This window comes from Bison bison, unplaced genomic scaffold, assembly GCF_000754665.1.
Source record: "Bison bison bison isolate TAMUID 2011002044 unplaced genomic scaffold, Bison_UMD1.0 scf7180017864143, whole genome shotgun sequence".
NCBI lineage: Eukaryota > Metazoa > Chordata > Mammalia > Artiodactyla > Bovidae > Bison > Bison bison.
In genome coordinates, this window is record NW_011494715.1 from 4,955,248 (window position 1) to 4,971,353 (window position 16,106).

Genomic DNA, 16,106 nt, shown 5'->3' on the forward strand with positions numbered 1-16,106 from the left:
TCCCATGTTTTTTGTTTTTTTTTTTTCCTTTTATTTCCAATATTCTGGGAGGTGGGTCGTAGAGGATGCTGCTGTGATTTATGTCGGAGAGAGTTTTGTCTATGTTCTCCTCTAGGAGTTTTATAGTTTCTGGTCTTACGTTTAGATCTTTAATCCATTTGAGTTTATTTTTGTGTATGTTGTTAGAAAGTGTCCTAGTTTCATTCTTTTACAAGTGGTTGACCAGTTTTCCCAGCACCACTTGTTAAAGAGATTGTCTTTTCTCCATTGCATATTCTTGCCTCCTTTGTCAAAGATAAGGTGTCCATAGGTGCATGGATTTATCTCTAGGCTTTCTATTTTGTTCCATTGATCTATATTTCTGTCTTTGTACCAGTACCATACTGTCTTGATGACTATGGCTTTGTAGTACAGCCTGAAGTCAGGCAAGTTGGTACCTCCAGTTCCATTCTTCTTTTTCAAGACTGCTTTGGCTATTCAAGGTTTTTTGTATTTCCATACAAATTGTGAAATTATTTGTTCTAGCTCTGTGAAAAATACCATTAGTAGCTTGATAGGGATTGCATTGAAAATATAGATTGCTTTGGATAGTATACTCATTTTCACTATATTGATTCTTCTGATCCATGAACACAGTATATCTCTCCATGTATTAGTGTCCTCTTTCATTTCTTTCACCAGTGTTTTATAGTTTTCTATATATAGGTCTTTAGTTTCTTTAGGTAGATATATTGCTAAGTATTTTATTCTTTTCGTTGCAATGGTGAATGGAATTGTTTCCTTAATTTCTCTTTCTATTTTCTCATTATTAGTGTATAGGAATGCAAGGGATTTCTGTGTGTTGATTTTATATCCTGCAACTTTACTATATTCATTGATTAGCTCTAGTAATTTTATGGTGGAGTCTTTTAGGGTTTTCTATGTAGAGGATCATGTCATCTGCAAACAGTGAGAGTTTTACTTCTTCTTTTCCAATCTAGATTCCTTTTATTTCTTTTTCTGCTCTGATTGCTGTGGCCAAAACTTCCAAAACTATGTTGAATAGTAGTGGTGAAAGTGGGCACCCTTTTCTTGTTCCTGACTTTAGGGGAAATGCTTTCAATTGTTCACCATTGAGGATAATGATCATCAGTGTCTTACAATTTTCTGTGTACAGTTCTTTTGTCTCCTTAGGTAAGCTTATTCCTATATATTTAATTGCTTTTGTTGCAATGGTGAATGGGATTGATTCCTTAATTTCTCTTTCTGATTTTTCATTGTTAGTATATAGAAATGTTCTTTTTTTTCCCCCAGTTGTTTTAGGTGTAAAGTTGGTTTGTCTATTTGACATTTTTCTTGTTTCTTGAGGTAGGATTGTATGGCTATAAACTTCCCTCTTAGAACTGATTTTGCTGCATCTCATAGGTTTTGAGTTGTTGTGTTTTCACTGCTATTTGTTTCTAGAAATTTTTTTATTTCCCTTTTGATTTCTTCAGTAACCTATTGGTTATTTAGAAACATGTTGTTTAATCTCCATGTGTTTGTGTTTCTTCCAGTTTTTTTTCTTGTAATTGATATCTAGTCTCATAGCATTGTGGTTGGAGAAGATGCTTGATACAATTTCAATTTTCTTAAATTTACTGAGGTTTGATTTGTGACCCAAGATGTGGTCTATCCTGGGTAATGTTCCATGTGCACTTGAGAAGAAGGTGTATTCTTTTGCATTTGGATGGAATGTCCTGAAGATATCAATGAGGTCCATCTCATCTAATGTGTCAGTTAAGACTTGTGTTTCCTTATTAATTTTCTGCTCTGATGTTCTGTCCATTGGTGTGAGTGGGGTGTTAAAGTCTCCTACTATTATTGTGTTCCTGTCAATTTCTCCTTTTATGTCTGTTAGTGTTTGTCTTGTGTATTGAGGTGCTCCTAGGTTGGGTGCATTGATATTTACAGTTGTTATGTCTTCCTCTTGGATTGACCCCTTGATCATTATGTAGTATCCTTTCTTATCTATTATAATCTTCTTTAAGATCTATTTTGTCTGATATGAAGATTTCTACGCTAGCTTTCTTTAGCTTCCCATTTGCATGGAATATATTTTTCCGGCCTCTCACTTTCAATCTGTATGTGTCTTGAGGTCTGAAGTGGGTTTCTTGTAGACAGCATATATATGTGTCTTGTTTTGGTATCCATTCAGCCAGTCTGTGTCTTTTGGTTGGAGTATTTAATCCATTTACATTTAAAGTAATTATTGATATATATGTTCCTATTGCCATTTTCTTAATTGGTTGGGGTTGATTTTGTAGATCTTTTTTCTTCTCCTGTATTTCTTGACTATATAAATCCCTTTAACATTTGTTGTAAAGCTGGTTTGATGGTACTGAATTCTCTTAACTTTTGCTTGTCTGAAAAGCTTTTTATTTCTCCATCAATTTTAAATGGGATCCTTGCCAGGTACAGTAATCTTGGTTGTAGATTCTTCCCTTTCAATATTTTAAATATATCCTGCCATTCCCTTCTGGCCTGCAGAGTTTCTGCTGAAAGATCAGCTGTTAAGCATACAGGGTTTCCCTTGTATGTTACTTGTTGCTTCTCCTTGGTGTTTTTAATATTCTTTCTTTGTGTTTAGTGTTTGTTAGTTTGATTAGTATGTGTCTTGGTGTGTTTCTCCTTTGGCTTATCCTGTATGGGACTCTTTGTGCCTCTTGGACTTGATTGACTATTTCCTTTTCCATGTTGGGGAAATTTTCAACTATAATCTCTTCAAAATTTTTTTCATACCCTTTCTTTTTCTTTTCTTCTTCTGGGACCCCTATAATTCGAATTTTGGTGCATTTGATATGGTCCCAGAGGTCTCTGAGACTATCCTCAGTTCTTTTCACTCTTTTTACTTTATTCTGCTCTTCAGAAATTATTTCCACCATTTTATCTTCCAGCTCACTGATTCATTCTTCTGCTTCAGATATTCTGCTATTGATTCCTTCTAGAGTATTTTTAATTTCAGTAATTGTGTTGTTTGTTTGTTTATTCTTTAATTCTTCTAGGTCTTTGTTAATTGATTCTTGCATTTTCTCCATTTTGTTTTCAAGGTTTTTGATTATGTTTACTATCATTATTCTGAATTCTTTTTCAGGTAGTTTGCCTATTTCCTCTTCATTTATTTGGACTTCTGTGTTTCTAGTTTGTTCCTTCACCTGTGTAGTATTTCTCTGCCTTTTTGCTATTTTTTTAACTTATTGTGTTTGAGGTCTCCTTTTCCCAGGCTTCAAGGAAAGTTGACTTATTTCCTTGCAGAAGGTTGAATTCTTTTTTCCTTTCTGTTTTGTGTAAGCTTTATAAAGTGTGAGATTTCTGCTGAGTTTTTGTTTGTTTGTTTTTCCTCTGATGGGCAAGAGTGAGTGAGATGGTAATCCTGTCTGCTGATGATTGGGTTTGCATTTTTGTTTTGATTTTTGCTTAGATGAGACATTCTGCCCAGGGTGCTACTGATGGTTGGGTGATGCTGGGTCTTGTATTCAAGTGGTTTCATTTGTGTGAGTTCTCACTATTTGATACTCCCTAGGGTTATGGCACCCCACTCCAGTACTTTTGCCTGGAAAATCCCATGGATGGAAGAGCCTGGTGGGCTGCAGTCCATGGGGTCACGAAGAGTCAGACATGACTGAGTGACTTCCTTTCACTTTTCACTTTCATGCATTGGAGAAGGAAATGGCAGCCCACTCCAGTGTTCTTGCCTGGAGAATCCCAGGAACAGGGGAGCCTGGTGGGCTGCCATCTATAGGGTCGCACAGAGTTGGACACAACTGAAGCAACTTAACAGTAGCAGCAGCAGGGTTACTTCTCTGGTAGTCTAGGGTCTTGGAGTCAGTGCTCCCACTTCAAAGGCTCAGGGCTTGATCTTAAGCTGAGCAAAAGTATTTCTCTTCAAGAGGGCACCAACCAAGCAGAAGCCATTCCCATCTTTACCTCCTAGATAAGCCACATGCTACTTTAGTTCTTTGCATAACTTCAAGGATGTTGCAACCTTTTAGGACTCAGTTCTCCATCTGAAGACAATTGATTATAGACAGGCAGGGGTCCAGATATGGAAAGAACTTGTTAAGTGTATAATTGCAGTCGCTTCTGCTCTCAAACTCAGTAACGAGGCTTACTGTGGTTTTTCAGTTCCCTGTGTTTGCGTACTGAGGTTCACTCTTATTTTTCTGAAAGTACTTCTGGAAGCTCCCGTCTTGGCTTCTACACTGCCACCTGTGTGCAGGGTCGCCGTTGGTGGCCAGTGCACCCACCGGCTGCCCGATCTCTATGGTGTCTGCTGCTGGAGGAGATAGTGGTGGCCTGACCCTTGGCCTCCAGGTGTCTCCTCACTCCTTGGCAGCAGCAGTCCCCACTTCCCTTCTTCGTGGAGGGTGAGCTTCCCACCTAGCCCACAGGTTCTGCCACCATCCCTCTGCCAGCCCTGGTGTTTACTTCTTAACACAAGGAAGTTGTCCTGCAGTCATACATTATTATCCATGGACATTGTATTTAAAAGACTCTGATACTGGGGAAGACTGAAGGAGAAGAGGGCAGCAGAGGATGAGATGGTTAAATAGCACCACAGACTCAATGGACATGAATTTGAGCAAACTCCAGGAAGTAGTGGAGGACAGAGGAGCCTCCACTCCTCCACTCGTAGTGCAGTCCATAGGATCACAGAATCAGACACAACTTAGCTACTTAGGGTGTTTGTACTTGCTCTTGCTTCTGCAAAAGTTAGCTGACTCTTTGTCACTGTGTTTCAACTACTGACCTTGAGTCAAAGCCAGAGCACGGGGGTGAGTGACCTGGACAGTGTGGTGGGGACTAGGAGGTAGAAAATACATTCATTTCACACGGAATTTCAGGACAAATTTGCCTGGAGTTCTTGGCAAGGAAGCTGGCAGGTTTTATTATTTATTTACAGCCTACATGTTAAGCTCACCTTGGGGCTTTGCTTGGTTTTCAGAAACTTCATTCAAAGGCCAGGCTAGGTGGCCCACGAAGTTGAGATTGGGGGTTTTAGATGACCTGCACTTATTTATTTTATACCTAGTAGTTTGTACTTATTGGAGAAGGAAATGGCAGCCCACTCCAGTGTTCTTGCCTGGAGAATCCCAGGGATGGCGGAGCCTGGTGGGTTGCCGTCTATGGGGTCGCACATGACTGTAGCGACTTAGCAGCAGCAGCAGCAGCAGTTTGTACTTTAATTTTCTACGTTGCCCCTCTCCTCCGTCTCCCCACTAGTAAGCACTAATTTGTTCTCTACATTAGCATGTCTGTTTCTGTTTCGTTACACACATTTGTTTGTGTTATTTCTTAGATTCTACATATAAGTGACAACATAGAGCATTTGTCTTTCTCTGATTTATTTGACTAAACATAATACGCTCTAGGTCCATCCACACTGTTGCAAATGGTAGCATGTAATTTTTATGACTGAGTAATATTCCATCGTACACCCACACACCCCACAACTTCTCTTTCCATTCATCTGTTAATGAACAACTTGGGTTACTTCCATATCTTGGCTACTGTAAATAATGCTGCTATGGAAACTGGGTGCATGTATCTTTTCAAGTTAATGTTTTCAATTTTCTTTTCGGAGGGGATATATATACAGGAGTGGAATTGCTAGATCATATGGCAGGTCTATTTTTAGTTTTTTGAGGAACTTGCATACTGTTTTCCTGAGTGACTGCCCCAATTTACATTCCTACCAAGAGTGAACAAGGGTTTCCTTTTCTCCAAATCCTACCCAACATTTGTTATTTGTAGACTTTCTGATGTTAGCTATTCTGACAGGTGTGAGGGGGCATCTCATTGTACTTTGATTAATAAGGCCTTCAAGACTCAACTCTTCTGGAACTGGCAAACTTCCTAGAGCAAAAGGGTTTTAGCCCCCTGTTTACCTTTCTAGATTCCTGTGTTCCCTTCAATTTTAACATGGTAATTCATAATCATTTCATCAGTATTTTGATGTGATGCTTTTAATATGTTTTTTATATCTTATCCAACATGTTGAGTGGCTTTTCCTGAGATAGCTGATACAAGTAGCTAGTCTGCCATTTAAGAACCTGGAAATTCTAGTTTCTGCCAATGTTATCATTTCTAATTTTTCCTCTTATCTAATTTAATATTCTTTTATGTGAATTAATTCTTCTGACTTCATTTCTTCTTACTGATTTTACATGATTTCAGGAACTGATCAGCAAAGTTTAAATGACCTAACCACTCCAATCTAAGATATGTGGAATTCTTCCTGGCTGAAAGTCTGCAAAAGTCTATTTGAATTCACTGATCCAATCACATCTTTCAAGGGAAATTCTCAGATACGTGCCCTTTGTATAGGCTGACAAAAGATAGTAGCATTCCTAAACTCTTCTGGGGCTTCCCCAGTGGTGTCAGTGGTAAAGAACCCACTGCCAATGCAGGAGACTCAAGAGACATGGGTTTGATTCCTGGGTCAGGAAGATCCTCTGGAGAAGAAAATGGCAACCCACTCCACTCCAGTATTCTTGCCTGGGAAATCCCATGGACAGAGGAGCTGGAGGGCTACAGTCCATGGGGCTACAAAGAATCAGACATGACTGAGCGAGTGTGCACACACACACACACACACTGCTACCACACTATCCCTTACAAACAAATTTTGATTTATAGTATAAAAAAAGTCTACTTGAACTTTTTCATACTGAAAATCCTTAAAAGGATTACAAAATTGTAACAGCTATTACAAGGTGCTCATGAGGACAGATACTCTTCATTGGATAATTTGCTGCTGTTGCAGGTTAGGGTGCAGCTGTGTATTCTGTCAGTCCATAGCATCTTGTATCAATGCAGGACCACATACCATACAATGGAAGTAACACAAGGTTTGAAATTGAACTGGTAGGTCCAAATCCCAGCTCTGACAATAACGTACCAACTGGCTCATAGCAAATCATTTCACCTCCCTGGGCCCATCTGTTCATCTGTAAAATGGGTCTAAGACTGCCTACTCTTGCGTTGCTTTAGGGATCAGATGGGATCACATGCTCATTAAGAACCTAGCACTACGCCCAGCCCAGAGTAAACACCCAGGAGGAGTCTGTCATTGAGTCTGTAGGCACCAAACCCTTAAAGCACTAGAAAGGCACAGGAAAAATGTTAAATATAAGCTTTATAGTATTATATGAGAGAGGGATTTGAAAGTGCAAATAGCACATTTGCAAGTAGCAAAGATGCTATGTCCATGTGTGATAATGTTATGCAAGGAAAAGTATGACTGAAAGAACAATTAATAAAAGTATCAGTTAAATTCTTTTTTTTTTCCTGTTTCTGAAATTCTTAAAAGAATGCAATCCCTTTCAGAATTCATAATGCTGGGTTTGGGTCGTTTTTGCATTTTGTATGTGTGCAGCTGTTCCTCCACTATAAGTATGCACATCTGCTCATTAGCAATACAATATAATTCCCACTGTCTAATTATTTGCAGATGATAGATTCCTTGTACGTGGGCTAAAAAAGGGATAGTCCTTCAAAACCGGAGACTTATTTTGAAAAAACTAACTTAAAAGGGTCAGCACAATGAAGTTCAGATATTAATTTGGCAAGTTCAAATATATAAGCACCAGCACTTAAATGGCAACTTATTGAGAAAACACAAGAGGATTTTTTTTTCCTCTCCAATTAACATTGTTCAGTAGACAGCACAGGGCACTGGCTTCTCTACGATGCACCTGGAGAGAGGCTATGAAGCAAATCTGCTAAAGATGGAGTGGACCAGTCCCACTCCTGACCTTCTGGGGACCTCCTGGGAACCATGCACCTTGAACAATGCTGCACAGGGAGTGTGGGAGTAGGCTGGGAGGGCGGAACGTGTGGTCCATGGGCACCGAGTAGAGAAGAGTCCTTGGGGTCTCTAGTTCCAACCACAAGCTAAGAAACCACATTAATCCCCTACTGTTGGCTCTGAGGGGAAGGGAGCAAGCTAGGGTATGTGGTCCTAGGGCTCCATGAAACCAACACCAGAGACATGAGGGCAGACAGATGAAGCTACTGAGCACAACTGGGAGCTCCCTGTGGGAGGGTGGAGGGTGGGCATGGGAGGAAAAGGAATGTTGATTGAGGATAAAGGGTATAAACCAAATGTAAGGGATGATCAAGGGTATTCAGAACATGAGATGGGGGAAATGAGAAAGAAAAAAATCGAGTACTGGGGTACAAGAGAAAGCAAGGCAGATGGATGGGAGCCGGTGAAATGGCTCTTTAGGACATGGGCAGGATGAGGATGGTGGCTATTATATACAATGTCGTTATTCTGTACCCAGCGCTGGGCTCTGCATAACAGACTATATTCCTTAGTACATCCTGACACCACTGAAGGGAGAACAACCATTGTACAGATGGGAAAACTGAGGTTCATTCATCCAGTTGTTCAGTGAAAAATTATTTAATATGAAGCTTACTTTCCAAAAGGGTTAGTTGCTCAGTCGTGTCAAACTCTTTGGGAGCCCATGGACTGTAGCCCACCAGGCTCCCCTGTCTATGGGATTCTCCAGGCAAGAATACTGGTGTGGGTTGCCATGTTCTCTTCCATGGGATCTTCCAGACCGAGGGATCAAACCTGCAGCTTCTGCATTACAGGCGGATTCTTTGCCACTGAGGTACCAGGGAAGTCTGAAGAGTGTGTATATCATCACAAAGAAAAGTCAGGAGAGGGATGTAGTTCCCTTTTGTGCTTCTGACAGGTCACTATGGGTACTAGATCAGGAAAGGTTAAGGCCAGGTGGAGGCTGGCGTGGCAGCCAGATGAGATCAATTAGAGCTGGGACCCGGTGGTCAGGCACAGAGAAAAGAGGTGGTGAGTGACTGTTAACTTGCCCGGGCCACACAGACAGCACGTGGCAGGACTGGTTAAAGCCATATCCTCTAACCCTAGAGTCCATACTCTTAAGAGATTTGATTAAAGACGTTTTAATTAAGAAACATTTTAATTAAGATCTTCAGAGGAGTGACTGGGAGTTCATCACCAGCTTATATTGAAAGCTATTTTAGTAAGGATTAGCACAACTGTTGTAGGAGAAGAAAAAGAAGAAAAAAAAAAGGCCTAAAATGAACCAAAATAACAGTAGCTTAGAGAAGACAGTTCTTACATAAAGAGTCCAGCCTGGGGTACTGACTCTGGAAACTTCTATCTTGTAGGTCCTCAATTACAAGGGTGAGGCCCCCATCCCTGTAGTCCAAGACAGTCATCACTGCAACCGCAGGCAGTATGTGAGAGGGGAGAAAGAAGAGAATGGCCTTTCCTCTGTGTGCACTGGACCCAGAAGCTGACGTCATCTGCCCTTCCTCTAAGTGCACCAGACTGGGAAGCGGACGTCATCTGCCCTTCCCCTAAGTGCACCAGACTGGGAAGCGGACGTCATCTGCCCTCCCCCTAAGTGCACCAGACTGGGAAGCGGACGTCATCTGCCCTCCCGCTAAGTGCACTTAACCCGGAAGTTCACACTGTCACTTGCACTCATGCTCTTCTAGTCTGGTTTTGGACACGTGGCTATACTTAGTCACTCAGAGTCTGGGAAATTTCGTTTTTATTGGTGGCTGCACATCCAGCTGAAATTCCAATCCTTTAGAAATGGGGAAACTGATATTGGGTTCAGTTCACAGTCTCAGCCAGAAGGCCTCTGCAGAAAGGCCACTGCTCCCTTGGTAGTACACTGGAGAAATTCCCCATCTGTGCCCTAGTCCCTGGGAAGGTCCAGAGCTACTACCAGAGGTCCATACATCCAACTGGGCAGCAGGTGTGGCCTAGTGACTGTTGAGCACATTATGCATGGGAGCATCTCCATTTTGCAGAGGTAAGTGACATGGTGCTGGTTAATAAAAGGGGCATTCAATTTACAGCATGATTAAATTTGTAGTAGCATCCTCATATATTTGCTTTAAAAAGGTTGTTAGGGGCACAGCTATATTACATGGGGGCATCCTGAACAATGCTTATCCTTAGAAGAGGTCTTCCTCATCAGGAAGCATGGATCATTCCAGTGTAGAGGAAAGAAAATCAATTTGGGCTTCAGTCAGAGCTGTGTTCAACTACTGCCAACACCATCAAGCAAGACTGTCAGTATTCTGGAATCTCATTTCTCCTCTTCTGTTAAGTGAAGACAGTAAACCCAGTTCATCAGGTTATGGTAGGGGTTAAATGAAATTATAGGTATAACGCATCTACCACTGAGACTGGGCCATAAGGGGTACTTCATAAATGTGTTGTCCTTTCCCTCAGGATCGAGGAGAGTGAAACGGGTTGGAATAGAAAAGTCAGGTTTATGCAATCAAGTAAGGCAAAGCTGAGTCTCCACATTGTACACTTGTGTGTTTGTGGTTTGGCCCAAGGTTCAGGGTCTGGGACCTGCATTCCTATGCAGAAACAGGAGGACCAATGGAATTCATGCACAGAGCATACGAGGTACAGGGATGCAGAGCACGCATGAGAGGCTGGGACTTTATCTGGTTCTTCTGAGGACTGTATCAGCAGTAAAGATAAGGAGCTTTCTGTCTATCAACCTCATGACTATCACCGCCAGCAGTTACATCACCAAATGAGAACACAAGCAATGTGGAAATCTTTCCAACTAGCAGGAAGTACAGGAGAGCTTTCGCGGCAGAAAACCCACACTGTAGTAGGCAGATGGTAAATAGTTCCCCACAGAAATCAAGGAAACAAAAATAACTAAATAACTCTGGTGACCCTGTATTGTGCTGAGAAGGACACAGCTATAATGCCACCACCTGCAGGGTTCTTGACCCTGGTTTTTGATCATGGTTCTTTCAAGTGATTTTCACATGGCTTCATTTCATTCCTATGACAACCCAAGAAGTGGGCAGGATAGACATTATTATCCCCTCTCTGTAGATGAGAAAACAGAGTTTCAGATTAAGTGTCTTGGCCAAGGTTGCGAGGTTGGGAAGAGGCCCAACTGGGGCCAGAACCCAGATCTAAATGTCAGGCTCTGCTATGGTATCTGGAGACTGGGGAATTTGGGGGACCACATGGTCAGGTGCTCTGTGTGGGTTATTCCCCTGGCACCCATAGCCAAGTGACAACATACAACACCCCCAGGGAAAGACTCTAGTTGGTTCTGCTGGAGTCACACGCCTGTTGTTTGGATTGAACATTGATAACAACAGGAAAAGATACTGTGACTGATCAGGCCTAGATCATTCCACTGGCCCTATTTCCAGAAGGGTCATAGGTAACCCTACAAGGTAGAAAAAGATTCTTACCATGACCCATTACACTGAACTATCTAAAAAATAATTCTAATAATAATGTGGGAAGATCAGATACCTTGGGATTTAATGCATGACTGTGTACATTGCATGAAGCACTACTCTAAGCAGAAACAAGTATACACAAGGGTAGAAAAACTCTCCTCCTACATGTATAATTTGCCCAAAATATTAGTGTAAGAATAGGTCACTCAATACTCCGATCCCATTGTCTGTGACCCCCACCATGAGCAATTTCATCTTCTGACTCATAGAATTGAAGCTGAGGTTGGAACAGATGATCAGTCTCTTTCAGTCTATAAGCCTATGAACACCCTGTCAGAAAAAAGGTACCTCTGAAAAACCAGCACATCAACCTATTAAATATTACATTATCAGACAGTGCTGTGGGCTAAAGTGCATCCCACCTCCTCTCATAGTTTACATGTTGAAGCTCTAATCTCCAGTACTGAGTGTAACTGAATCTGGAGACAGAGTCTTTAATGATTAAGATTAAATGAGGCCATCTGGGTGGGCCCTAATCCAATCTGACTCATGATCTTATACAAAGAGATTAAGACACAGACACACACAGAGGGAAGGCTACATGAGAAGACAGCCATGGGCAAGCCAACATGAAGCCAACCCTGCCAATGCCTTCAAGTTTGGCCCCTAGCCTCCAGGACTGTAAGAAAATTCATTTCTGTTGGTTAAGCCACCCAGTCTGTGATACTTTATGATGGCAGCCCTAGCAAATTCATATTGATAGCCAACCAAGAATTTCCAAAGTTGAGACCAATCTGATCCATGAGATGGGGAGAACAAAAGATTCTAATAAAATGCTTTTGCAGGTGGAATTCCCCTGAGAATCAGGGTCAAGAACTAGTGACCTGAGGCGCACTAGTAAAGATATGATAAAATGGGTGGGGACTTCCTTGGCGGTCCAGTGGTTAAGACTTCACCTTCCAATTCAGGGGGTGCGGGTTCAATCCCTGGTCTGGGAGCCAAGATCCCACATGCCTCGGGGCCAAAAAACCCAAACATATAATGGACACAATATAGTAACAAATTCAATAAAGACCATTAAAAATGGTTCACATTCTCGTCCCCTGAAAATGATAAAATGGGTAAGACATTAAGAGGAGTAAGGAGAGAGAAGTAGATGGCAGACTTCACCTTCTTTAAAATGTTGCGGAGGCCAAGAACAAGGTGGTTCTATCAGGACACGGGTGGCCAGGCCAAGGCCACATACCCAGCCTTGTGGGCCCGCATAGAGCCTATCTGCTCCATGACTTCAGGCTCACCTGGGCTCCTGATAGGTGTCTCCACTTAGAACTCTGGAGCCCCCAGCATCCTGCCTTGACCCTCGGCTCTGAGCAAGAGGCTGCTGCCTCTGAATCAAAGGCTCCTCAGAATGACCCTGGCCGTCACCCCCTTCTTTATGGAGCTCACCAATCAGTTTCTCGTTGAGGCACGGATGTCTAAGCCATCAGGCCTGCCGTGCTTATATGACGTGGCAGTGCGGCAGTCCAAGCCAGGGTGGCATCTGAACCTTCTGATGACAGTACTCTTGCCCTTAACAGTCCTATACCTCCCCTGCACCCCATCTCACTGCTTCCCCGCCAGGGACTCATGCCCCCACGTCAACCAGACTTGACGGTCATGGAGAACCTGCTCCTGGCCTCATTCCCACCTTCAGTCACCCTGCTGGATCAGCCTGCATCCTGGACCTGCCTGACCCTGGCTCCTCTGCTGACCATGTTGCTGTTCTTGCCTTAGCTCTGACCGCTGCCTTCTGGGAAATCACCCTGGACTCAGGTGTAACCAGGACTCAGGACTGACCAACCTGGCGCTGGGGTTGCTGGGATCTTGGAAAGGTTCCATCCTAAAACACAATGCATGTTTGGAAGAACACATACATTCATCAGGAAAGAGCCAACACCACTCACCCACTCCCGCAAGACCTGACACCAAAAGGAAACAGATTTTTATTAAATAGACCAATTGCTATCTTTTGCAACCCCATGGATAGTAGCCTGCCAGGTTCCTCTGTCCATGGGATTTTCTAGGCAAGAATACTGGAGTGACTCGCCATTTCCTTCTCCAGGGTATTTTCCTAACCAGGAATTGAACCTACGTCTCTTGCATCTCTTGCATTGGCAGTTAAGTTCTTTCACCTCTGTGCCAGCTGGGAAGCCCAAATATTTTGTTAAAGCCAACAGAATTCTCAGCCTAGTTAGATGTAGGTTATGAATTCTCCAGGCAAGAATACTGGAGTGGATAGCCATTTCCGACCCAGGGATCGAACCCCAGTCTCCTGCATTGCAGGCAGATTCATTACCGTCGGAGCCGCCAGGGAAGCCTGCTAAATGAACAGGGTTTGTGAAAATCATATCGTACATATAGGACTTTTCAGTTCATAAGACTCATAATACCAGATCATCACACTGGCAAAGCAGTGCTTGTAAGGCTGTTAAGTTGAAATCTGGAAACTGCTCCTTTATTGGATATTACAATGATATTTGCCAGCATGAGATATTCACTTGTGTGTGCATTCAAATAAAATTCCTGACCACCATTGTTTACAGCCCAAATATATTAATATCTCCATACAATAAATTCCAAAGAAGACAAAATAAATATTTAAATAACCCAAACATTGTGAACCCACTGCATACTGCATTTTACCTTTATTTTTTTTTATCACCCTCAGACATTTAAAGGGGGAAAAAAAAAAAAGGCTGATAACATCAAAAGATGAGAAAGGCTAAATTCAGGGAAATAAAGGAACCATAAATCAGGAAAACTTTGGAGCTGCTAGAAAGACACTTTAATTTTGTAGACAAAAGACTGCATTAAGGAGGAATAATGCAATAATCAAAGGTGAACGAAACTCTATTGTCTGGCGTCTTTCTCTGTGGGAATTTTCCCACCCCTGACAGCTGTAAAGGAGGGAGGGGCGCAGATGGGGGGCTGTGCCTTTATTCTCTCTCCCTCTTTTCCCCAGCCCCTCCCCTTCTCCGTCAATAAATGTCTGCAATCATATTCTTGAGCTCCCGTGTGATTTCAAGGTTCATCTCTTCCGTGCAGCTCAAACACTAATTATCCCAGCTGTAATTAGTAAGATAATTAAATACTGGCTCACTCATCTACCTTGGGTCGGGTCATGATTCTCCCAGAAGACCTTGAGCAGTTCCTCAAAGCTGATGCGTTCTGGCTGGAACACCACCCGGACTACTTCTGCGTGGCCAGTTTTTCCTTGAAAGAGACAGAACATACAACGCCAATTTACTGACAACACCGATTTACGACAAGTTATCTGTTTTCCCAAAACCACCAAAGGCTGAAATTCTTCCCTCTGAAGGCAATTGTGCTTGAACACTTTCATTCTGAGTCTCTGTCACTGGTCCTTTTCCCATAAAAGCATGCGGTTGTCCTCGAGCAAGTTTTCTGAGGAGGATCTTTCTCTTCATTGTGCTCTAATTTTTTTTTTTTTTTTTAATTTCATGAGAAAATAAACTTGGGCTTTCCTTCTTCTAATCTCATTCTTATGAAACCTTATGGATCCAACCTGACATGGTGCTAGAGATTTGGATCTCTGCAAAGGGAAAGGAGCCAGCTTATTTTTATCATCTCCCCCTCCCTGTATGTAGCAAGCTTAGCTGCACTACAGAGGGAGATGGTGCCAGATAAAGGAACCTGTGAAAAAACAGGCTTATAACTGGCTCACATTAGATACATTTGGTAACAGAGAGACATATTTGCTGTGCTGCTAACACTGAGAAGAGGGTCAGGTTCCTATACCCGGTGGACTGGTAAGTGGTCCCCCAGCCTAATTCATCTCTGCGGTAAATAACGACCATAGCAAATGTCTCTCTGCAGCACCCGTTAGCACATTCCCTTCTCAAAGGTGGTCCCCAAGGTTCTGTGGGTCAGCGAAGAATGTATTTGCATTGCCACTTGTACCTGTGGAAATCCTATCCTCTCTTACTTCAGTGTTATAACCTAGTAAATAATAGCGTGCTAAGTTACTTCAGTCCTTTGTGACCCCATGGACTGTAGCCCGCCAGGCTCCTCTGTCCATTGGATTCTCTAGGCAAGAACACTGGAGTGGGTTGTCATGTCCTCCTCCAGGGGATCTTCCTGACCCAGGGATCGAACCTGCGTCTCTTACGTCTCCTGCCTTGGCAGAGGGGTTCTCTACCACTAGCACCACCTGGGAAGCCAGTAAATAATAGAGCCCTCCACAAATTTGTTTTCCATCTCTTTTTGGTCACATACTGAAGTGGGTTGCCATTTCCTACTCCAGGAGATCTTCCCAACCCAGGGACGGAACCCTCAACTCTTGTATCTCCTGCACTGGCAAGTGGATTCTTTACTACTTGCACCGCTGGGAAGTCCTAGTAAGGACTTTAGCCTGGTCCAAAATGAAATTAAAAGACGCTTACTCCTTGGAAGGAAAGTTATGACCAACCTAGATAGCATATTCAAAAGCAGAGACATTACTTTGTCAACAAAGGTCTGTCTAGTCAAGGCTGTGGTTTTTCCAGTAGTCATGTATGGATATGAGAGTTGGACTATAAAGAAAGCTGAGCTCTGAACAATTGATGCTTTTGAACTGTGGTGTTGGAGAAGACTCTTGAGAGTTCCTTGGACTGCAAGGAGATCCAATCAGTCCATCCTAAAGGAGATCAGTTCTGGGTGTTCATTGGAAGAACTGATGGTGAAGCTGAAACTCCAATACTTTGGCCACCTGATGCGAAGAGCTGACTCATTTGAAAAGACCCTGATGCTGGGAAAGATTGAGGGCAGGAGGAGAAGGGGATGACAGAGGATGAGATGGTTGGATGTCATCACTG

General features: G+C 42.6%; 1 protein-coding gene across 3 annotated transcripts in view; it reads right to left on the bottom strand.

Annotated features, from left to right (window-relative positions):
- MSRA (methionine sulfoxide reductase A) overlaps nucleotides 1-16,106 on the bottom strand; it is a 230,084-nt gene that overhangs the window by 128,985 nt on the left and 84,993 nt on the right. For all 3 annotated transcript variants that reach the window (XM_010840281.1, XM_010840283.1, XM_010840282.1), the window contains one exon: nucleotides 14,401-14,505. In XM_010840281.1, coding sequence (XP_010838583.1) covers nucleotides 14,401-14,505 — 105 coding nt within the window. The remainder of the gene's footprint in view (nucleotides 1-14,400; nucleotides 14,506-16,106) is intronic.